The sequence below is a fragment of the Centropristis striata genome, chromosome 21 (assembly GCF_030273125.1).
Source record: "Centropristis striata isolate RG_2023a ecotype Rhode Island chromosome 21, C.striata_1.0, whole genome shotgun sequence".
NCBI classification, from domain to species: domain Eukaryota; kingdom Metazoa; phylum Chordata; class Actinopteri; order Perciformes; family Serranidae; genus Centropristis; species Centropristis striata.
In genome coordinates, this window is record NC_081537.1 from 9,581,426 (window position 1) to 9,604,893 (window position 23,468).

The 23,468-nt window shown below is 39.7% G+C and overlaps 1 protein-coding gene across 2 annotated transcripts in view; it reads right to left on the minus strand.

Moving 5' to 3' along the window:
• Positions 1-20,112, minus strand: part of LOC131959206 (cytohesin-3) — a 35,732-nt gene extending 15,620 nt beyond the window's left edge. Inside the window, exons 1-6 of one of the 2 annotated variants that reach the window (XM_059324323.1) lie at positions 19,787-20,112; positions 5,511-5,593; positions 4,357-4,421; positions 3,412-3,478; positions 3,107-3,225; positions 117-197 (exon numbers count right to left, since the gene is read on the minus strand). In XM_059324323.1, the coding sequence (XP_059180306.1) occupies positions 117-197; positions 3,107-3,225; positions 3,412-3,478; positions 4,357-4,421; positions 5,511-5,593; positions 19,787-19,811 (440 nt within the window). In that variant the 5' untranslated portion in view covers positions 19,812-20,112. Of the gene's footprint in view, positions 1-116; positions 198-3,106; positions 3,226-3,411; positions 3,479-4,356; positions 4,422-5,510; positions 5,594-5,688; positions 5,893-19,786 lie in introns of those variants that run through there. The other variant, XM_059324324.1, reaches the window with a different exon arrangement.
• Positions 20,113-23,468: the final 3,356 nt, after the last annotated feature.

The window sequence follows — 23,468 nt, forward strand, 5'->3', positions numbered from 1 at the left end:
GCAGATAGAAATGAAATTCAAAAGTATTTGAGAGTTTATACAAAATACTACAAAACGACGTAAACGCTTTCCAGGCTTCAATGGGTTAATGTAGTTGGGTTAATCGTTCTGCTGACCGTAGTGCTTGGACGAGATTGAGGTCTGCAAACTCATGCAGCTCCACAAAAGCCTGTAGCACCTTGATGTTGAAGTCATCCCTGATGGGAAAAAAATAAGGATGAGAAAATCAGATTTCCAACATTCTTTACTATCACTTACACTAACAAAAACACAATGTGAACCCAGAGCACAGGGTGGGGAAAACCATATTTCCACCATGAAAGCATTTTTCAACCTGAATTCCTGTTTCTCAGCATTCCTGTCATGTTTGTGCCTTTATTCATACCGGGCGCTGAGCGTGAAGTCTGGAAGCAATTTAAACAGCTGGCCGATGCAGAGTGTTTCTCCACCCTGAGGGGGGGAAACGGTGCATTTGACTGATGAAAAACAGCTAAAACTGAACCCACACAGGCTCCTTTTTGTCAGAGGTTTGTTTGGCCGTCGGAGCGGTTTTTGGAGGAAAAGTCAACAGCTGCTCTCAGGCTGCGGTCACAGCTTCTCTGATCATGTTTGTTGTACTTCGGGGGCCGTGATCCTGATCCTGTATCATATTTGTGTTGTGTATTGTTCAAATGAAGCCAGGAATGTTTCAGACCTAGCGCTGTGTTTTTTTTTTTTGTGGAAAGGTTGAAAAAAGAAAAGTACAGAGTGCTGGCTTACAGGAAACAAATAACAAACTTGTGTTGCAATAACAGTCTTGGATTATTAAGACGAAGACCTGGGGGCTTTTCTACTTCTTGTACTCTATACTGGCATCTGCAGCCAAATAAAATCAATCCTGCCCTATGAGGGTTATATATAAGGTTATTGCTATAGGTGCACTTATGACAAAAAAACTTGAATTTGGCCTGCTGTTGGTAAAATGAAATGAAATAGATACAGTATGTGTGTGATAGCAGTGATTGTACTGTATGAGACAAACAAAGCTGAAGAATATTAAGGTCTGGTAGGGTCATTTAGGAGTCAATCCCCCTCTCAGCCTGCATCCATCTCCCACTATCTCTCCTCCTTCTGGCTATTTTTCTTCCTCTTCCTTTCCACGTGTCCCTCTCACTGTTTCCCTCCTGTTTTCTCCTCTCTGCTCAGCACGTAATGATAGGTCCCTGCTCCTTGCATAAGCTCAATTAGTGATAATTACTGAGTGTAAACCCTCACTCTGTGTTTAGTGTGATTTCCACTGGGTAGGCGGACTCTTTGATGATCCCTCCATGAATAAAGCCTTTTGCCAACCAGAGGAGTCACCAGAATCCCCTCCTCCCCAACCTCAAGCCTCATTTGCATCGTGTGTGTTTCATTTTCCACACTACTGTCTATTGATGCACCATCAACACCTGTACTCAGGTAAGATAATACAGATTGTAGGTAATGTGATTCACTGTATAGAAAGATATAGGACAGTGCTGCATTTATTCATTTTCAGAAGAGCTTATTTTAAAACCTTCCCTTTCCTTTTATATATTCTGTTTATATTTCACCTCTCTTTCTATGACCTCTTCAAAAAAGACAGGAACATTTTGTTACATATTTTACAAAAGTGTATAAACAACTGGAGTATACTGTCGGCCTTTGAAAAAGTTTGACATTATTATTTTCTCTGTGACATTTTATTTTGTGACATTTGTGGTGCTAATCGCTCTCTGGTGTTTTCTGCTCTACACCGCTTACACAAAGATCAGCTGTCAGTCAGAGAGTGCAGCTAGCCTCTGATGCTTTGTTCTCTTCTGTCTTTTGTTGATGAAATCATTATTTTATTGAGGCACAGCAGGTATCAATACTAATGCTGATTACCCAGATCTTTCTCTGTACAGTGTATTCAAAACAAATCTGAGCTAGATCGACATATCAGCCTTATTATGGATATATTGTTAATGGTAATTTACTCTTTTTTGTTTCTGATTGCAATTATCTCTGTGGCAAAGTATAGATATAACCAGTTATCACCAACTCTCTAAATATGCTTATAATTCACTGTAACTGCATGTGGCTATTAGTGCTGATCTTTGTGGATTGGACATTTTTTTCATTAGGGCTAATTTGCATAGGAAGGGGCCAATTATGTGCCAAATGTATGCATATTAAGCTCTTATCATTCTGCCCCCTTTTGTTGACAATTTGGCAGTTTTCTGCAGGGTATTTCAGAAAACATCTTCTGAAAGTTGGGGATCTGAAGATTAATTTGAAATTTATTTGAGCTCAGCACTGTGTGTCAAGTTGTTGTGGGCATAAATCTCTAATAAAATGACTTAATGGATCAATTAAGTAAACCTATTAGGTGCTTAAGGGTTAAGAACATTAACATATTTACACACATGCATCTTGCACAGGAGCACTAAGTTGCTATTGGACTGATTATAAGTTGAACTGATTATATGCTGAATCAATGTTTTGTTTTTTTATTAATGGATGATAATAAGAAGCAAACTAGACTTACTGTATATGTAAGAAATAGCACTGTGACCTATTTTATGATTTTCTTAGGATAAATGTTGCTCAAACTTAAACTCATTGCATATTTAATTGAAAGAACTTCTCAAAATTAGTGGTTTCAAATTAAATACAAATAAATAATGAATCAAGCTCTGGTTTGGTGCCTTATGTATTTGGGACACTAAAGCTTTGATGTGCTCTCTCTCGCGGCTCCCTTTCCTGTTTTTTGATTCAGTGTATTTTGTCGCTGTTGGCCTCATACAGTATGTTTAACCATCTCATCTCACCCTCAGATAACACCATCCATCTCACTGGCTGCAGGACTTCCTTTCTTCTTCATTATCCAGCAGTCTGGCCTGAAATGTGAGGAGCTGGATCGCCCTTTATTACCAGCCATAAGTCCACATGGTTGGACTATAACAAGACACCGCACGGACTATAAGATTCATGTTGTCCAATCAAGCTCTCCCCACATTAATCAATAAATCCAGCCCATAATTTCCTTGTCTAATCACAAGGGGAGCATAAATCTCATATAAGGAGGACGTTCTCCTGCAGGCTGATGGATGCTCTGTCTCACCGTTCGCCTAAGTAGTCTCCGATGACGGTCTTGTTGAGGCCCTCACCCTTGTAGAGGAACTGGGAGATGTCTTCGGGAGTGTGCTGGAGGAGGTCGTTCTCCAGCAGGAACTGGATTCCCTGGAGGGGAAAAGGAGAAAACAAGATGGTTGTTCGTCTCAATTGAGGAAGGATGATGGGAAATGACAGTTGGTTTCATGGCTGAGGATGGATCGCTCTTCTCACCAGAAGAAAATCATTACGTTCAAGGCTACAGAGACGGTTGAATATAATGAAAACATGAGTCCGTGAGAGGACACGTGGTACCTTCTTTGGATCCATGTTGAATTTCTTCCTGCCCATGGCGATCTGTTTGTTTCTCTGAGATGTTTTACTGCAACAGAGAAACATAAATATAGAGATTTAATAAGGGTTACTCCACTTATTTGCCCTAACAAGCCATAAAAATAACAGATTCTCACGTACCTAAACACACTTAAACACACAATATGTATTTATAGCTGCACCTGAGAATATTTTTTCCTGCCACATCTGTTCTACCCATTATATGTGTATTCACATGTTGAGCCTAATCAGAAGAACATATGCACGGAGACTGGGCACATACAGTACGCTGTCTTTATTTGTTTTCTGCAGATGTTAGTTGGACAACATACGCTGTGTAATCAATAAGTCAATATTTGAGCCATACAAATGACCACCCTACTGTCATATATTGCTATCACATAAAGCTTCCCAGCTGTGTCCATGGCAGCCTACACCTTTGTTTCTAACTGTCTTTAACGTCTCTGATCAAACATGCAAATCTCAACTAAGATAGAGGCAATGAGTCAACTAAGACTCAACAGAAATTCTGGTGCCGGCTTAGTGTTATTCAGGGCTGTAGGGAGACATGTTCGCTTTATTTTTTCTGGGAATTTGGGGGTTTAACTGATATAGGAAGCAGTTTTTTATTCCGCAAATAACAAGAGGTGGGATCAAGTCATTGTTTTGAAAGTCATAAATAAGTCTCAAGTCAAGACCCAGGTCCCAAACTTTAGAATCATAAACAGGTCATAACTGCCGCTTCTTCAAATGTAACGCCATTTCAGTGACAAAGTTATAATATATTAAATGTGCAAAACTTATGAAGCCTTTAAAAAAAATAAGAAAGGTAGATACTTAAGTACTAATATATTCAAAATTTAAACATCAAATGCACAAACTGCACTACAATCAGAATGCCAAAGCGTCTCAACTTGAGTTACTTACCTTTCTCCAACACACGTCAGCTGCTCAATCTCCGTCATCACCTCTGCTATCTCAAACTTCAATCTCTGAGAGAGAAGAATGACACAGTGGGTTTCTTTAAGTTAAAACAAGAAAAAGCTTAAAAAAAAAAAAAAAAAAAAGTTTATATAGCTCATAAAATATGACTGAAAATTATAGAGAATCCACTGTAGAGTTAGCAGTGGAAAAACGCGTTACATTTTGTGAGCAAATTGGGCGTGCAAATATGTCTATATGCATCGACTGCAGGTCTATTTGCATTACTTACAGCATGCAAAAAAGGACCTGCAGCGCTGCAGTAGATAGGAAAAAACCCTCTGCTATCGATACAGTACATGACATTTAACAGCAATAAAAAAAAAATCAGATAAAAACACTTCTATCTATGGCATGTTTTTGTTAAATGTCTGCCCTTTTATTTGAATTGTAACCATGTACTGCATTCAGGAACACATTCTTCCATCCAGGTCATTTGCCAGCATCCCATTAAACAGGAATTCAGTAAAAGTACAACCCTCTGAATGCACAGTGCATTCTCCCATCACATGCAGCACACACTACTGCCAAAAGTACTACAGCTCTGAGCCAAAGGACTGCATGCTTTCATGTAAGTTCTGTATTTCTGGAATGAATATACTTTATAGTTTTTATGTCAGTTAACCAGCAGATAATAACCTAAAGCAGCGTGCACAGTTTAACACACTCTGCTAGTGTTTTCTTGCTAACGTTAGCGGTAGCTTGATTGGTCATGCTAACGGAGGAGTTTGAATAAATCTATTTCCTTTCATTCTTTATCGTAAAACATTTATTTTATAAATGAGTTGCTCACTGCAAACCCAAAGTCTGTACATAGCCCACATTGTCTTCTCGAATTTTCAAAGTACCTTTTCCTATTTCCGTATACGTTAACTTGCTAGCTAGCTAAGTCAAATTAACAGATTTTTCTGATTGTCTGCCTATAATATGACAAAAGCTTAGTTTCTATCTGCATGTGATATTGTAAATGGAGCCTGAGCCCTTTATTTCCATTTTATTTCCTGTTAATCCCCCTTACAAATTCCCATGAAAAGTTTCCTCCATGAATATTCCCAGAACTCTGCAACCCTAATAGTGTACATATTGTATACGCTCTCTACCTCAATATCATCGAGCAGCTCTCTCTTCCTGCGCCGGATGTTTGACAGCTCATCCCTCTCCTCCAGGGACAGATCCTCAGGAACTGAAACACATGACGGAGAAAACACAGCAGACGTTAACCCTCATTTGCACACAGCTCGCATCACTCAGAAAAAAGAAGTAAATCCAATCTATTACCTACAAGTTCTTAAAGAGTTTACAACCAGAGATGGAAAATCGGAAAAGATTCCAGTGACACTTCTGCTGCTGCTGCAGACTGTTTGAGTGCGTTCAGCTGCAGCATCACATATCAAAGAGCCTGCATGTTCATCTTAATTGACTAGAGAAAGAGAGGAGGCGAGGGGTCTTAATTATTCCACTTGAAAGTGTTTTGCCCTCCATCTCCACTTGGCTCTGGGGAAAATTCTATTAATAAAACCAATCCAGATTAAGTTTTCTTTCATTAAAAGTGAATTTGCTAATTTAACACGGCCTACGACCCTGATTCCCCGGCCATGAGGTTTCCAGAGCTGCAGGCAAAAAGACAAGAGGATGACTCCCTCTCCGTTGGATGTTTCTTCCCCCCTCGTTTTCACTCCTTCTTCATCTTTCCGTCTCAATCTTGTTTTCCAATCTTTTCTCCCACTGCTCTCTCTCCGTTCCATTCTCCCCCCACGCACACTTTATTCCCCACTTTTCTTCATCTTTCTGCAGCACAGAAATCCTGCTTCATTAGGCCAGCTTACAGGCGGAAAATGCAAATCTCTTAACGGGAAAATGTCACGTCTGATATCACAGATGCAGCTTTGTGCCTACATGTTGCTAAAGGATATATATATATATATATATATATATATATATATATATATATATGAAAACATCACTTGTTATTTTCCTTTGCAGCTGGGAAGCAGTGCCAATTAAAGTAAAACAAGGTCACTGGGCTTAAGAGGAAGCATTCGGCCCACGTTTAATTCAACAGCTTGTAAAAGAGTTGCGTTCAGGGGAGCGCAGCATTGTTATAGATGGTATTCACATTAATACTGAGACAAAAGGCGCTTCCTAACCTAGTTATGTAATCCTGGAGCGCCGTGATGAGAGTCAGGTAAACAGCGGGAAAAACAGCTGAGGGATTTCCTTTGTGGGCAATGATTTTAATAGACAAGAGTGGGGGATATGAACGCACAATGGCTGAAAAAATGAAAATAAAGATGGTAATTAGCGCTGCTGACCTCTGGCTCTTTCTCAGCACTTATGCAATGCAACTGTGAGCACTTTGAATGTGGCTCTGAAGCCAATTAGTGCTTTTAAGAACTTTCAAGGCTGATTCATACAATTCTTTAATCTTCTACTTGAGGAACACTTTCTGCATCTGTGCATCTGTCCTACACACAGCAGATGTTAACCTGGGGGATGGATGCATTGTTGCGCTGGGTACAAGGGTTTCTACTTAAAGCAACAGTTTGAAATTTTGGGAAATACTTTGTTTGCTTTCTTGATGAGAGCTAGATGAGAAGATTGGTATGGCTTTTTAATATCCAGTAAATATAAGGCTAGAGCCCATGTGTGGTTAGCTTAGCTAAGCCTAGTTTAGCATAAAATTGGGGCAACAGCTAGCCTTGCTAGCCTTTTTCTGTCGGAAAAAAAAATTCCTACCAGCACCTCTAAAGCTTACTAACAGGCTATATCTTGTTTGTTTAATCAAAAATTTAAAAAGCCATGCTAGCTGTTCCCCCCTGCTTTCAGTCTTTATGCTAAGCTAAGCTAACGGATGCTGACTGTCTTCATATCAGGTTTTTTTTTTTTAACAATATTTTTATTTAAATTTTTACATATATATTTTACACACAACAAACTAAACTAGCTCACTAAACTACAATGTAGAAATATTACACACACGTAGATACAAACAGAAATACATTAACATTAATACAAACAAAAAACAATAAAATATAAACTATAAGTAAATAAATGCCAGCACTTTTTTTTAAGATTTTAAGACAATCATGTGCTCTGATGACCAAGAAATTCCAAAAAGCTTTCCACACATTTTCAAATTCTTTCATCCTCCCTTTAGTAATGTAAGTTAGTCTTTCCAGTGCAATACCAGAAGTCATCTCCCTCATCCACACGCTGATCAAAGGCACATCACTTGTCCCTGTCGCTTCATATTTAACGAACAAACATGAAGGTGGTATGAATGTTGTCATCCAACTCTCAGCAAGAAATCTAACAAGCGTATTTCCTGAAATGTGGAACTATTTCTTTGAACTTGGCTAATGTGCGCATTAAAATTAAATGTCAAAAAGTGATTGGCCTGAGGAAACACTGTAATTAAAGGTCAACATTTCAAACTTCGTTAATGCCACTGACGGATTACATATTTTACAGATAATTTTCAATTCATTCATGAACTAGTGTGACACAGATCAAACACAAATGAGACTATATTTTGCAGAGCTGAAACATCATCAAGCACCATCAGCGGTTCAGTTTTTGCAATACTTTAATTTACCAATACCTCCGAAACTAGAACATTCCCCAGCAGCAGGAGCAACTTTTTTTTAAATCCACATTTGTGTATATAAAATGTACCCATAATCATTACATTATTAGTCGATAATAATTAGCAGATTAATCGATAATTTTGCGCCCTTGTATTGTGATTCTTTGTCTTTTTAAATATGTTGCTTTAGAGGAAGATTATGTGCAAGCAGCAGAAAGCTCCACGTTTTCCATTTGCCCGAGGCCTTGCATTAGCTAATGGAGATCTCCACTGGCTGTAACAATGTGCATGATTACAATCTTGATTCATTACAAATCTAATGAAAAGCAGAGAATGTTCCCTTTAATAAAAGCCTCCCACCATTATCCTCAAATCCAGGTCTCTCTCACTGTATTATATTCTGAAATATATGCCTTTTAAACCACACATTTGATAATAGAGAGGACTATAAAACCAGTGCAAAGGTCTCTGTTCCAGTAGATAATCTTGTTTAGTGGTGGGGGGGTCCTCTACAGAGGTGGTCCACCAATTACATTATTAACACAGCTCCCCCTGTGACCTTCTATATGACTCATTCAGGAAATGAGTTTAGTGTCTTCAGCAAGCTCAGAGGGCGTTGTGGGGCTGGTTGTTACCTTAACATTGATTCAAACCAAACACAGACACGCTTCAATGGTAATCTACTAAAATCATTTATGGCGTGAGTCATTGCTTCGTAGTAAACGCAAGACCTTGGAAGGGTCAGATCGTCCGGTAGCTGTAGGTGGTTTGGGGCTGATTTCAATTTGTGTATGTAAAAAAAACTGGACTTAAACCCATTTGAGCCTCTGTGACCGCTAAAATAAATCTGCACTACTGAAGCTCAGAAATCCACTGTATCAAGCGACGGGTTGAGAGGGTCCAAAGGGTTTAAACTCCAACATGTGCACCACAGAATACTCGGGTAATTTCCCCCCTAAAAACAAAATCCCTCAAAATCTACTTTTAGGAGTAAATCCCCTGCTGCTCTTCACACCCAAAACTAACAACTGTCCCTGGCCACCCACTGAAAGCAGAGGCTTTGGTGGCATTTAAACTAATGCTGGGATGCTTTAGCGCGCACAAACCGACACCAGTCTGCATCACCCTTCAGTTTCATAACTTTCTCTACGTTTATTTTGGTTCGCAAATCAATATACGTTTAAGCCTTCTGTTCGAGTGGACAAAAGGACAAGAAGAAAAATCAAATTAAAGGCCTTGAGAAGTGATTTAAAGACTTAAAACCAGTATTTATACCAGTTGCGAGGTAGTGAGAGCACATGGAGCTCAGAGTGAAAATCCCACGCTCACTTAACACTGGCTGTGGTCCCAGTTTGCACTGACTCGTGTGAGTGAGAGAGGATTTGTCCAGATCTACTGGCTTTAAACTGGCGACTTCAGCAGCTATAATGTCTTTTAAGTGGATATGCTTGAAAAAAAAGATAACCCTGTTACCCTGGAGCACAATGGGACACATACAAGGAAGCAGGAAGGCATGGGAAACTTCCTCTTGGATCCAGACTCTAATCTGAAACCTGCCGCCCCCAAATGCTGACTCTAGATCAAGACATGCTCCGTATAAAAGCCTGAGTCAGTCAGTCAGTCAGTCAGTTAGACAGACAGACAGACAGACAGACAGACAGACAGACAGACAGACAGACAGACAGACAGACAGACAGACAGACAGACAGACATGAGCACTACACACCAATGCCAGCTGGCCCTAATCCCACACTCTCACCCTCCCTGCCGCTCTGTAAGCCCGATACGAGTCTGTTAGAGCGGAAGTGTGATGTATAACAGCATATACCCAGATGTTGTCGCCGACCAGCCGCTGCCTGCCTTTAACCTACTTTGCTTCAGTGATGAAATGATGTGACAGTAAGTGCAGGAGCAGATAGTCTGGCTGTAGCTGTCTGCAGAGGCACTTTGGCTCCGAGCCACAAAGCGGGAATGCTGGGACGTCGGCACAAAGGCCAACGCAAGGAGACGAAGGAGGTCACGGTGCAGACGGGGAAAGGTCATGCACACGGGAGTCTGCGTGCATGTACAAAAAGCATGCTGCCATGGAGTAATAGTGATGAAGTGAAACTGAAACTTCAGGTCATTCAAAATCCCATTGACATTATGCGATAGTTGTTCGTGGTAGTCATACTTCTAGATAAGGATAGTACATTTAAAATAATCATTGTTATATTGTTGCTTATTGACTTAAGTTAATTTTACATCATTTTATCTGCCAAAAAGCATTGGAGAAACACTGATTTTTAATATGAAACTGCTTTTTTTCAGTGTTTCAACAGTTTTAATCATCAGGTCAGTTTGTTTTGGAGAAGAGGAGCCCTCTGCAGATAATTCGGCTCCCAGTAAAAACCTCCTGACCAATGAACACTGAAGGAATCCAACTGGGAGAAGCTGACTGCAATGACAGCAATGGTGGTAAGGACAACAACTCCCATTATCCCACGCCACTTCACAACGCCTTGACTTGTCGTCTAAGGGAAAGTACAGAGCCACCATAGAGAAATCAATTAAAACAGAAAACAGAAGCTTGTTTGTACGCTGATTTATTATTGTGTTAAGTTAATTAGATATGGGGAGTAGCAAATCTGACACTTATTTCTGTGAAAACATCTGAGACATTTCATTCACGAGTAGCACATTTGTCTTAATAAGCAGCTGACTTCCTTTGAAATTGTATGACAAAGTTATTTTTTTGATGTGTGTGATATTTGTGTCTGTGAAATCAAGCGTTAGTACGGAGTACTGTGCTGCAGCTAGGAATAATTCAGTAACAGCAGTCCTGGTTGTTGCGTGAGAAGAGAGATTTGGGGGGCTAATATGGCTTCTAGTTTTTAACTACATCTGGGGTCACAAGGAGAATCTGGGGCTCGGGGAGCTGAAGAGACCTCTCGCTGATTGCTCTGGTTAATCTGCAGTTTTGGGGAGGGACCTCCTGCTGTGAGTGCATTTGTGCGAGTGTGTGTTTGCATCGGAGGTGGTCTGCACATGATGTCGTCCTTATATCACACATCTGCTCAGCATCAGCACTATGTCAATATTTGATTCGATGAACACCGCCAGCAGAATCTAAGGGGCTTCTACTGCCATATGCTGGCGGCCAAAGTAACTATAATCTGATGATTTGATCGGCCTGAGAATGAATTAGATAGATGCTGTTTCTCCTGGCGTCCCGGCAGGATGAGGGGCTTTCACAGGCTGAGTGCAGTCCATGTGGCTCCCTGCTCGCTCACTGCAACAGATCTCAGATGATCAGCCAGGTTTTAGGCAGAATTTAGAGGGAAGCTGTAAAGGTTTAGTGTATAAAGTCTACGTTAATATAGTTCACTGTTATTCTCTCACGGTGCTAGAATGTCAAAAATTCAACAAAAAGTGGATGAATACTGGTGTAATGCAGAATTAAAGCCTCTTTACTTCAAGTACTATCTTCATCTAGTTCACATTACTTACAATCACAATTAATTAATTAATGGACTGCATATAAGAAGTGGGAGTAGCCACCAATTTTAAGTTTCAAGTCTGGCCACAATCTTTTCAGTTTTCTGGAGAAGCATACCTGCTTAATTGTCTACTTACTCTAAATGGGACTGTAATGTACAGGCTGTATTGAAGAATAATTTAACTAGTGATTGAGACCATAAGCTTGTTAGGAAAATGTTTAATGAAGTAATAAATCAAGTGAGAAATGGTCATTTTCTCAAAGACTTCTATACAGTCTGACTTCTTTTTTCAACCAGTGGAGTCGCCCCCTGCTGGCCAATAGACAGGATGCAGGTTTTAGACATTTCCACATAGGCTTCATAGGTTTGTGTTTAAGTACAACTGAATGTAACTGCAGACTAAGCATTCTCTTGCTTTTATTATTGTAAATTTCCCACTTCACAAAACTAACTCGGAAATAATCCTGGTCACAATAAGTACAAGGATGTATGACATGGATTTGACAATACATTTTGAAAGGCTACGTACGTATATTTGAGGGATCATTTCCTGACAGACGGTGCTGTTGCTTCCTGCGAGTGTCAGGTGATTGACGGGAAGCAGAAATGAACGCTTTATCTGATACGAACATGCTCACCTCCTTTATTGTGATAGATATCTAGCTTGGGAAGCAATTTTGAAATCGGTATTGGGTGCTTTTCATTCTGCAGCAGAAGAATGAGAGGAAATATGTTTTGATATCTCCTGATGATGGCTGACAGTGTGCAGACATCAGCAGGGAGAAGTTCAACCTGGATGATTGGCACTGACTTCAAACCTTTCAGCTCTGTGTCGGCTTGGAGGTTCAGGATGTTCCAGTGATAGTTGTGTGTCTGCCTGCAACAACAACACTGACTTTGGCGGACCACCCCGATCTCATTCACAATGACACCACTACGACCTTTGATCGCAACAGAAACCACCCACAAAGTTAGATAAATGCTCTGTCTTGATATTGGCTCTCTCCGGTTTCTTATTGATGGATCGTGTTAAAAATGAACCTGTCCCGTGGCTACCTGCTGGATCAAAGACAGCTCTGTCCTCACTGAAACAGAACAGAAGAGAAAATATACTTGATCAAGAAAAAAGTGCAGGAAATGAAATGAAAGAATGCCAGAACATGTTATTAAGGTGAGATCAAGCTCCATTTCTATTGAGCCAGAAGCCAAAAAACACACGTTTCTCTCTCTGAACAGCCCTCCCTCGCCCCGTCTGTATGGTCAGCTGGACCCTGTTTTCTCTTAACCCTCCTTCCTCTGACATTAGGTGTGGATTACTCGAACACAGTACATCTCTGCTGCGTTTAACTAAGTCTGTCTGTGTTCCTCCCCGACTCCCGCTCATTTAATTTGCCATTCCTTTTGTCTCCCATCTGCTCTCCGTCTCGCGCTTAAAGAGCTTCCCCTCTCGACAGCTCCGAGCTATAACTCCAGGCGAACTCTATTCACAACAGCAGAAATGTCCCCTAACAATGTCTTGAATCACACACACACACACACACACACACTACCATGGTGATGGGAACATGTCGGGAAACCTCCCCAGTCTCTCCTCTAATCAGGTCCATATGTAGTCTTGTCTCTTAAGTAGTGCAGTTTGTTACAAGCCCAATCCCTGCACATCACGCGCCAGCACTGTCTGTGTCTGTGTATTTGTCTCGTTGCATGTGGTACACTCTATTGTATGTTTAATCTTCTAATGTTGCACCACAAAACCCATAATCTTGGCAGTCAAAATGAATTTCTGTTCTTTCCAAATCTCCTCTTAAGCCTTTAAACAACACAGCCAGCCTGCCGGGTCACCCAACGAGATTGTAAAGAGTACATTTTAACGCATTTTTTGGCATCCGTGTCGACACACATAAAAGACACGTTTTTGGCTAAAACATTGCAGACATTCATTTCAGGCTACTGGGGTGTTGCAGGAAATTTGGAAGTGGTGAATTCAATCCAGCTCCATGTTTTTATACCCGAGGGGGGAATTCTTTCTGCGGCCAGGTGAATAAAACAGATGTGAAGCATGAAAGACATTCACATAAAAGCAAAAGGATTTAACGAGGTTTTCGTTTATAGCTAAAGATACACTAATCACTTTGCAATATTGGTGGTATTTGTACTGGTCAATTATTTGACTGTTTGAGAAATACTCTTATTTGCTTTTTGGTCAAAACTTCTATGGTAACACAGCAGCTCATAAAACCCCAACATAATGTTTTACACCATATTTTTTGCATGAATTAAACAAAGAAGCTGTAAACAAACATGCTTTAGCTAGCTTTTTGATACATTTGGATGGAACCAGGCAAACTGTTTCCTCCATTTCCAGTCTTTACGCTAAGCTAAGCTAACCGTCACCTGGCTATAGCTTTATATTTATCGAAAGAAATTAAAGTTCTCATCTGACTGTCAGAAAGAACACAAATATGCACATTTCACAAAATGTTGAAGTATTACTTTAACAAGAGATAGTAACTTCGGATCTGTTGTAGACTAATCTCTTAAAGGGACAGTGTACCCCAAAAATCTGTAGTTCTATTTTTTAAGTTTATCTTCTATCCAATATAATGGAACTAGATGGCATTTTATACGTTCAATGGTCTTTTTCTGTCTGATCAACAGCCCAAATTTAATTTTCTATCCAAAAAATATTCACATTTGAGAGGACTAGTGACCACTTCTTGCAGATTCATTTTCTATTAATTAGCTAATACACTAACTGTTTCGGCTAATGCATTCTACCCTTAGGCGCATTCCACATGCAGCCCATCTCCAGAGAGACGTTAGGTAGATGCAGAGAGGCACAGATGTTTCTGTTCTGCTGTTGTCTAGCCATTCAGCACCAACCACTTACAATAAGCCAGCCTCCCTGTGCGAAAGTATAGCTAAAGATCAGCCGCAGCTCGCCCCGAGTGACTGTCTGATGTCCTCCCACACACTCGCCCTACAGCCACAACAAAGACCGTACCCTAATCACACCAACTTCCCCTTCTTACCCGCTAATCCCCCCTCAGAACTACAGTGCCAGACGCCAAGAAATCACAAACACAATATGTTGATTCAGGTTTTCCAAAAAGCCACCTTAGCTTGAGTTTCATGCCTGCGGCTGGGATGAACATGATATGAAATAATTGCATACAGTCAGATGTCCAGCACGTCTGAGGAGATGAGTACAAAAAATGCACAGAAGAAAGGCACTGGTTTTCTTTCTAATGGCAATATTTGCAATCAGAAAGCCGACGCCTGATGCTGCACTCAGACACTGCCATGTGTGCGCCATTAAAAAGCCCCTACAGACAAACTTTTAAGTGCTGCAGTCAGATACCATTTGTTATTTCAGCGCACACTCACACATTCAGTCCAAAGAAGAATTGAAGGAAAGGCCTTTTCCATTCAACTTTTCCCACAGTCACAAAGACAGAAGAGTGCTGACTGACACAGCAGGGTTATCAAGACTCTCACACAGGAAATATGGTCAAGGAAACCCTATTAGCAAACATTTCAGCACAGTCTGTGGCGTCTGTATCATAGACTGTTAGTAGATATAAGCCAATGTGGAAGTGTCTTAAACCTGCATTCTTTCTAAAGGCCAGCAGGGGGCGACTCCAATGATTGCAAAAATAAGTTTGATTGTATAAAAGAAGTAAAAATGACCCTGCTTCTTACTTGATTTAATTTCCACATAAAATGTTTTCCTAATGAGTTTATGGTTTCAATTGCCAGTTACAAGTTTTCTTCAATACAGCATGAGGTTCATTTAATCAATTTTGGATCCAGTTATAGTAAAATCTAACACATTGCAGCTTTCAACAATTGGACGAGGAGGCTGGTGTTCTTGTTGTGTTTGTATCACTCTGGAAGTTATGTATGAAAGTCGTTTTTTATAACTCTAATGCTGTCCTTTTTTCCTAAGTTTACAAAAAGGGGTTTTGGTGTCTGAACCTAAATAAAACATTTTTTATTGCATTGCATGTCTAAACCAGCATATTTCGTAGGAAATCAGCTGTTCATGAGAATCCATTGACCAGAGCAACTTTTCAATCAGTATAGAAAATGTAGCAATGCATATCCATTGCACTGAGCACATTCATATAAGCATAAACTTGTTTTGGTTGACCTCAAATTATGTAAGTTAACTTTTTTAGCTGCAACTTTGAATGGGATAGCCCGGAGCCAGGTACAGTATCCTCAGAATTTCAGCCACCTTCTCATCCAAATATGGTCGCTTCTGGCTCGAAAAAACCAAGATGGCAACAGCCAAATGCCAAACTTGAGGCTTCAAAACAGTAATCCACAAACCAATGAGTGGTGTCCCGGCGGCTACGTCAACTTTTTAAAAACAGTTTATGGTCTGTACCCACAAACACAAGACATGTTTTGTTCAGCAGCCTCACAGACATCTTTATTCAGGTGCAGGAAATTTTTAAAAGATGGATTTCATTTTAATACCCCAAACTCCCAAAACAGCCATTCACTCAGCCCACATTAATCCCTCGACTGCAGCGTCACAAAGCTGCCATAAAGAAGAGAAAATACAAAAAAAGCTAAGTGTTAAAATTCATGGCCTCCATCCAGCCGTTTAGTGAACCGCTTTCCAGCCAATTTCTGCTTCTGTGTTCTTTCCACTTCTCCATCCAGCTATACAATGATGCTAAAAATAGACACATGAGTAATAAAAACACTTAGGATTTCAAGCCTGTTGCTGATTTTCATCCATTTTGAGGCCGAGCCCTGTCTGCACTGTGGCATGTAAACGGAGCAGAGAAGCGCCAAGTCTGATTAGCGAGTGCAGTAAACATCTACTAATGAATCCCACGCTACATCTCAGTCCTGCAAATAATGCACAGTGGCACCGTTTATAATTTCTTTCAGTGTGTAGATGAGTTTAACTGGGAAATGTGCAGGTTGCTCTCCTCCTGCTCCAACACCACCATTATTCCACCAGTGACGTCCCTTTCCTGAAATGACAGGTTTTCCATTGGTCTACAAAGGGCCTCTCAGTTCAGAAACTTCACCATTCTTTCTTCAGTTTGGGGCCCTGGGTAATCAGTAACTCTCATCACCTAAATACAGCTCCCCACATACTGTTTCACTCTCAAGAGTGGTGGCTTGTGGGAGCCTTTTAGCTGTTCATATACCCTTTATTAATCCTAAAGAGTATCCTGATGGCATCTGTTGGTTCACTGGTGCAGAACAAATTATAGCCCCAACTTTCAACATATGTTTGCATGCAGACTGTATATGTAAGCGTGAGAGCAAAGCCCTTAATGTAATGTATGCACATTTATTGGCATGCAAAAAAAATGTTAATTAAATATGTATATGCTCATGAAACAGAAACTGTAGATAACTAAAACGGACACATATTTGACCAAACACTGCAGGTCCTGATTCAAGACAAAGTAAGTTCATACAGGCTGTTGAATTACTCACTAAATCCATTGCTGACAGCTCTTATGAAGCCATATTTGACTTCAGCTGCTGTAAGTGACTGGAGGAGACAGATTTAGCACTATAGTGCTCATGCTGTGATACCAGCATAGCAAGGTGTGCATGTGAACAATGTTAAGTGACTCGTGCGAGAGAGCGAGAGGCAGCGAGGGTGTGAGTGAGTGAACGAGAGCTCTTAATTACTTTTATGGTAAGTTATTTTAATAACTCACACCCTGCGCCGTGCTGCACACAATCTCTCTGGGCTTGTGTCGTGTGTTTCCAGTTTGATCACAGACAGCGAGCCTCTGTGCTCTCTGACATCCTGTCACATGATTCAGTGACCGGTGTCTCTCTGACTGCCCTCATGTATGACGACTGGAAAATGTGATTTACTCCGTTTATAGTTTAAATCACAAAGAGGATACAGGTCAAATCCTGCACTCAGAATAGTATTACTTTATGCAGGCCACTGAAACATCATTTAGACCACAATGACGGTCCATGACACTAAAAAACTGACACTACCAACTATTTGGATAATCAATTAATCCTGAATTAATGACAGAAATGCTGTTGAGCCTCACCTTGGTCTTTTGGAAAACTGGGATCAACATTTTTTTTACTATTTCCATAAGTTTGCTGACTTTTTATTTGACCCTGATTCCCAAAAAGTTTGGATGCTGTGAAAAAAACAGAATACAGGATTTGCTTGTATTTCCTTTGCAACCTACATCCAATTGTGGACTGTACCAGCACCACTCTTTTTTTGTTTTGTTTCATTTCTTGTGTCTTGTTTTCATTGCCTGTTTTGTCTTGTTTAAACTATTGTACAGTGTCCTTGAGTGTTAGAAAGGCACTTATAAATCCAATGTATTATTATTATTATCATTAAATATTTCATCCATGTATTTTATGCTTTTTTGCCAATTTATACACCCATTCTGAATTTGTCTTACGTTTTACACAGTTTCCAAATGATTAACCGCTTGATCTGGAAAATAATCAGCAGATTGTCATCCCTACATAAAGTAAATGCGATATTGTTTGTACAAAGTTGGCTTCTTTTAAGCAAATTACATGTCAGAAATATGAATGGTTCTTTTTCATGGATATGCTCAGTTAGTTTAGTAATAGGTTTTGATCTTTCTTGTGCACAACTGCTGCTCAAAGTTGGCACTAAGAGAAATGTCAGGAGGTCAAACAAATCCCTGGGTCTCATCCTTTATGGGCCATGAATATACACAGTAAGGCATTACAATGATCAGAACAAATAAAAAAATGAAATTAAAACAGCATTCTGCATGAAAAAATATAAATGAATTCGCTTTCAAAACAGTTTGCAATTTTAGGCCTGTCACAATATAGTCCCAGAGATATAATTGTTATTTAAAGACCTTTTAATGCCAATTGTATAATGCTAAGATAATAGCATAATAACACAGTAACACCCTTTTAGAGCAATGAACTTTGAGCATATATTTGCCTGAGCCCCGCCCTCAATGAAACTCTGACAGAGAGCAGAGGAGAGGACAGGAGCAGCATGGCCAGAAATGACAGCATCGTTTTTTCTGTTCATTCACTTTAGGCAGTGTGAAAAAAAAAACACTGAGGCACTGCACCCAAATCTTATAATACAGACTCTGCCACTACACCCTAGCTCCTGTGTGCAAGTATAAATTAAGATCAATGAAATGGGTCAAACTGGGTCATCCCCGCTTCCCCTCATATTCAGGGCAATGCGTCTTGGTCTAGGCACATCCACACTGTTCAGACGTGAGATTAATGTGGGAAAAAAGTGGAAGTCCAGATGAGGGTCTCTCCTGGCTCATGCTAATCTCTCACAGTTTAACTGACAAACTGTTATCACACTATTTGTTTACCCTTCGCTGCCTTCAAGGCCCTTTGCCCACAAGGCGGTTTGGATTATCTGCTCAGAAGCATCCTGCATGTGCGTTCCAGCAGCACACATATCATATAATAACTGATACGGGACCTGGAGCTGCAGCCCCCATGTGAGCAGTAATCCTGGTTAGACATGCAGCCGCACACAATTCATTCAGTCAGATCTGTGGCACCACATTATAGCAACTTGATTTCTACCTTCAAACACTGTTTTATATTAACTCTTGGGTAAATATAGCCAAATGTCTTAATATGCATGCTTCTCTACACTACAAGTGCATTTACACACATTTCTGCTGCATATATAATCATTCATATGTTTGTCAACAATTTTTTGCAGCTTTTGTAGTAGCCCAATACCAATTTATAGTGGGCTAATCTCTTTTGTTATTGTACAATAGAAGCTTCTTTTTCTATATGTTTTGGGAAAGGATGTAGCCCCTACTAGGTCTATCCTGCATATGGAAGGCTGCCAGTCAGATATCTTATCAATTTCCACCAGTTTAGTGGCCTCAAACTGTGCAATGAGATAGTGAGAGCAACTTCAAAGCCTTACAGCAAGACATCAAACAGATGGAAAGGGTGCATGCGTGACAGAATTGCAGTGTTTCTCCTCCTTTTTTGAATTTTTACCATGACTTCAGCGTTTATACGTATGTTTCTGCACAGAAGACGCTCTCAAACTCGCCTTAGAGCGGCTGTTTGTATGAGCAATGCTCCTTTAAAGTCAGGTTTTAAATCATGACAACCGACTTGTTGTTTTTCTGGGCAGGTCCGCAGAAAAACCACAACATCCTGGTTCTGAAATACCTCCATCCGTGTCTCCTCCTGGCTCTCTCTCTCACACACACACACACCATCCTTGCCGTCCATCCATCCACGGGCTGAAGAAAGCAAACCAGAAACAGAGACAGAAAAATAAAATGAAATATAGTCTTACCGTGATTGTCTTCATCCATATTCATTGTAGCAGTGACAGGGCAGTCCGGGAGGAAGGTGTTTCCGGCTGAAACCTCGCGGAAAAAATGTATTTTGAGTGTTTTTTTAAACGGGGTTTATCTTTGCTTTCCCCGCTGATTGACAGTCGATGCCGGTGTGTTGACACACAGTTGGAGTGGAGAGGACTGGTGTCAGAGGCCAAATTAATGGAAAAAGAGACAGAAAAAAAGAAGCCGCAGTCCGGGTGTAAATCAAAGCGACGTCCTCAATTGTAGAAGGGATATTTCAGAGGTGTCTGACCGGCGCTTCTCCCTCTCTGCTCCATCCTCCTCAGCTGCTCCGTCTGCATTCACATTAGCTACACTGCAAGCACGGCGACGTCACCAAGCCCCGCCCCTGATAATAACACCCCAACACCACCCACACACACACACACACACACACACACACTAAAAGCGGTTCAGTTTAAATTACCTTTGTAACTGAACCATATCAAATCCCAGCAAAAGCCCTAAATTACAAGAACTAACTTATAAGTGTCCTATAAAAGTATCAGCAACAAAAAGTACTCAGGTGCCACAGGAACGAGTTCTTAAACCATTAAGTAAGTTAGCATTTTAGCGCTCTTGGGTATAACCTGTGAAACTCAATGAGGATTTCGAATGGGTTGGTGGTTAGATGCCTGAGATAAGGTCTGTGCTTAACACAACCTGAAGAAATGTTTTGTTGTACGACATAAAATGTGTTACACCCATAAAATATATAAATTAAAATCTACACAAATACACCTTGTGAATACTTGTAGTTTTTTTTTTACGCCAGACAAGGACAGGAACTTTCACTAGTCCACCTCACAGCCTCTATTTGTGTTTTTCAGTGCTCTTGCAAACTCTTAAGATTAGGTTAATAAACAATTTATTAGCATACGGGTTCACTGGCTTGTTAGGACTGCTAGTAAGCTCATTGGAGATTGTCTGAAGCATAAAGACTGTGACGTTAAAGTCATACGACTGTTGAGTAGTTTGTTATAGCATTACGTTAGCTTTTTACTTCTGTCAGCTTCATTAACGCTTCAAACATCATTAAATGGGTGTTTATTTGTAAAGATTATCCTTCTGAACAAAACACATAAGCATCAGAAATGTTTGTTTGCCACAGAGCTTATTTTCTGCAATGATCCAAAATCCAATGCAACAATTCCATAGGCGAATTCTCAGTAGACCCCATAATGATGCTTAATTCTGGGTTGGCCAACAAAAATATGTCATTTCATTTGCTCTCTATTCCTTTAAGGCATTTCTTTTAAGGGTGCACCCTTAAAATGACCATTTGTATATCAGTTACTCAGATACTCCTCCCCCAAAATCATCCTGTAGGTAGTTTGTAGCAGCTTAAAAATGACTCATACTAACCCAGAAGGCCGGTGTTCTTGTCTCTCTTGTGTGGAACCAAAAGTCAATGTTGTTATTGGAAGTGATGTAATTTCCAAGTGTAGCTATGTCATGTCTATGACCTGGATTACACTTGGTTTTTAAATGCATCTTGGGTGATCGGATCACAAGTGGTCAGCGCAAGTGTAAACAGGGTCCAAATAGAGCACCAATAGTCATAAAAATGAAGAGGAGCACTGAGGTACTTGGTCCGGGTGCAAGTGAAACCAGATGTTGTAAGATTATTTAGCTATGGTATTAATGTTGCCAAAGTATCAAAATACAACAATGTCAATCAACAAAACACAATAACAACAATATGACTATATTATTGTATAGATTTAATTCAATTAATTATGGATTATAAGGTATGCTGTATATATATGGACACACCTCATTAAATGTTTTTTTAATTTTATTTTATTTTCTACATTGTAGATTGATATTAAAGACATGAAAACTATGATGGAAATAATGGAATTATAGAAAACAAAAATGTGTTAAACAAACCAGAATATGTTTTACATTTTAGATTCTTCAAAGTAGCTACCCTTTGCTGGTCTCAAACACATTAAGAAGGCAAGAAATTCCACAAGTTAACTTTTGACAAGCTGCACCTGTTAACTGAAAACCATTCCAGGTGAGCACCTCTTGAAGATGATTGAGAGAATAACAAAAGTGTGCAAAGCTGTATTTATTACATAATCCCATATGTTCTCTCATAGTTTTGATGTTTTCAGTATTAATCTACAATTTTGAAAATAATAAAAGTGAAGAAAAAACATAGAATGAGAAGGTGTGTCTAAACTTCAGTGTATATACAGCATGCTTTATGAAATACATAAATTAAAAATTAATTCATTAAAAAATGTAATAACAATCTCAGTAGATAAAGTGGAGAAAACGGACAAATGTATTTAGTCACCATCTCCCCAATTTACCTTAATGAATCACATCACTGTGCATGCTTTTTTTGTATTTGTATATTGACTGATTTATTTTGATGAGTATATTCAGGTTGCATAAGGTTTACAATGTCAGTAGCTTCGAATGTTACAATAATTGTTAAATAATAATTTATAATAATTAAATTACAACTAATGGTCAAACAAATCACTGAAAAACAAATACAAGCACAAATAAAATAAGAATATATGACTAAGATGAGAAAAACACATATTCCGTCTCTTCCTGTCTTGTCCAATCACAAGCATCAATGGCTGCCATGGAGACAGAACGTTGGCCGGTCCAGGTCGGGTATAAAAGGGCCGCAGCTCAGTCTCATCTCCCCTTTGCATCTAGACTTTGACGCAAGTTGACTTTTTGCAAAACAACCTTTGACAAACAAACTATCGCAGTTTAAACCCGCTCGAGATAATCTGATCCTGTTGTAAAGCTAAACTCCTGCATCAGTGAACCGTGACCATGGTCCTCAGCCGCCCCGCTAGCCCGCACCTGCCTGAAGGTAAGACAAACTTAAACTTTCATTTAATGATGGACAGGTCACACCAGGCATCAGGCCTTTTGGAAAATCACAAATTTAAGGGGTGCTAGACTTTCACTCGACGATTTCTCCGTGAATATTAATGTTTTTATGGCAAATAATGTCTCAAATTTCCCGGTAGGGATGTGGAATGCATATTTAATGAGTGGTATGGTTTGAAAACACTGTTGTTTTGGTATGAGGGCACCAAATCTACCTAATTTGATATTGAAAATATTGAAACAAAATTGCGACCAAACCAAGTTTAGGTGAATTCCCTATATACGTTGATATATGAATATATGTTTCCCATGGAGACCATGGAATTATTATGAGGAGGACGTCAGAACGTCAACGGCCGCGTCAGAACGTGCAGCTGTACTGAAACGTGTGTTCTTCTGTCTGGAATCTGGATGAAACCCTGAGTTAATTTGTTTTAATGTTGAAGCTTTAACTTATTAATGTGGAAGCTTTTACTTTAAACTTTATTATATTAAATTCACTTGTTAGATATTCCTCAAAATACACCCACAGATTAATGTGAAGATTCAGCTCATTTCTTTCCGAGCTCCATGTCGGATAGTTCGTGTATCTCTCTCCCTATTTTATCATTTTCCCGGTTGTCCCACTGCTTCCTTGATTTTTTTTTTTTTTTAAATAAGAAGTGGAGGGAGCCGTCCGTAAAAGCGCCTCCAAAACTTATGAAGCATTTTTCACGCGCAACTTATTAATGATGATGATTATTATTATTAGTAGTAGTCGTAGCAGTG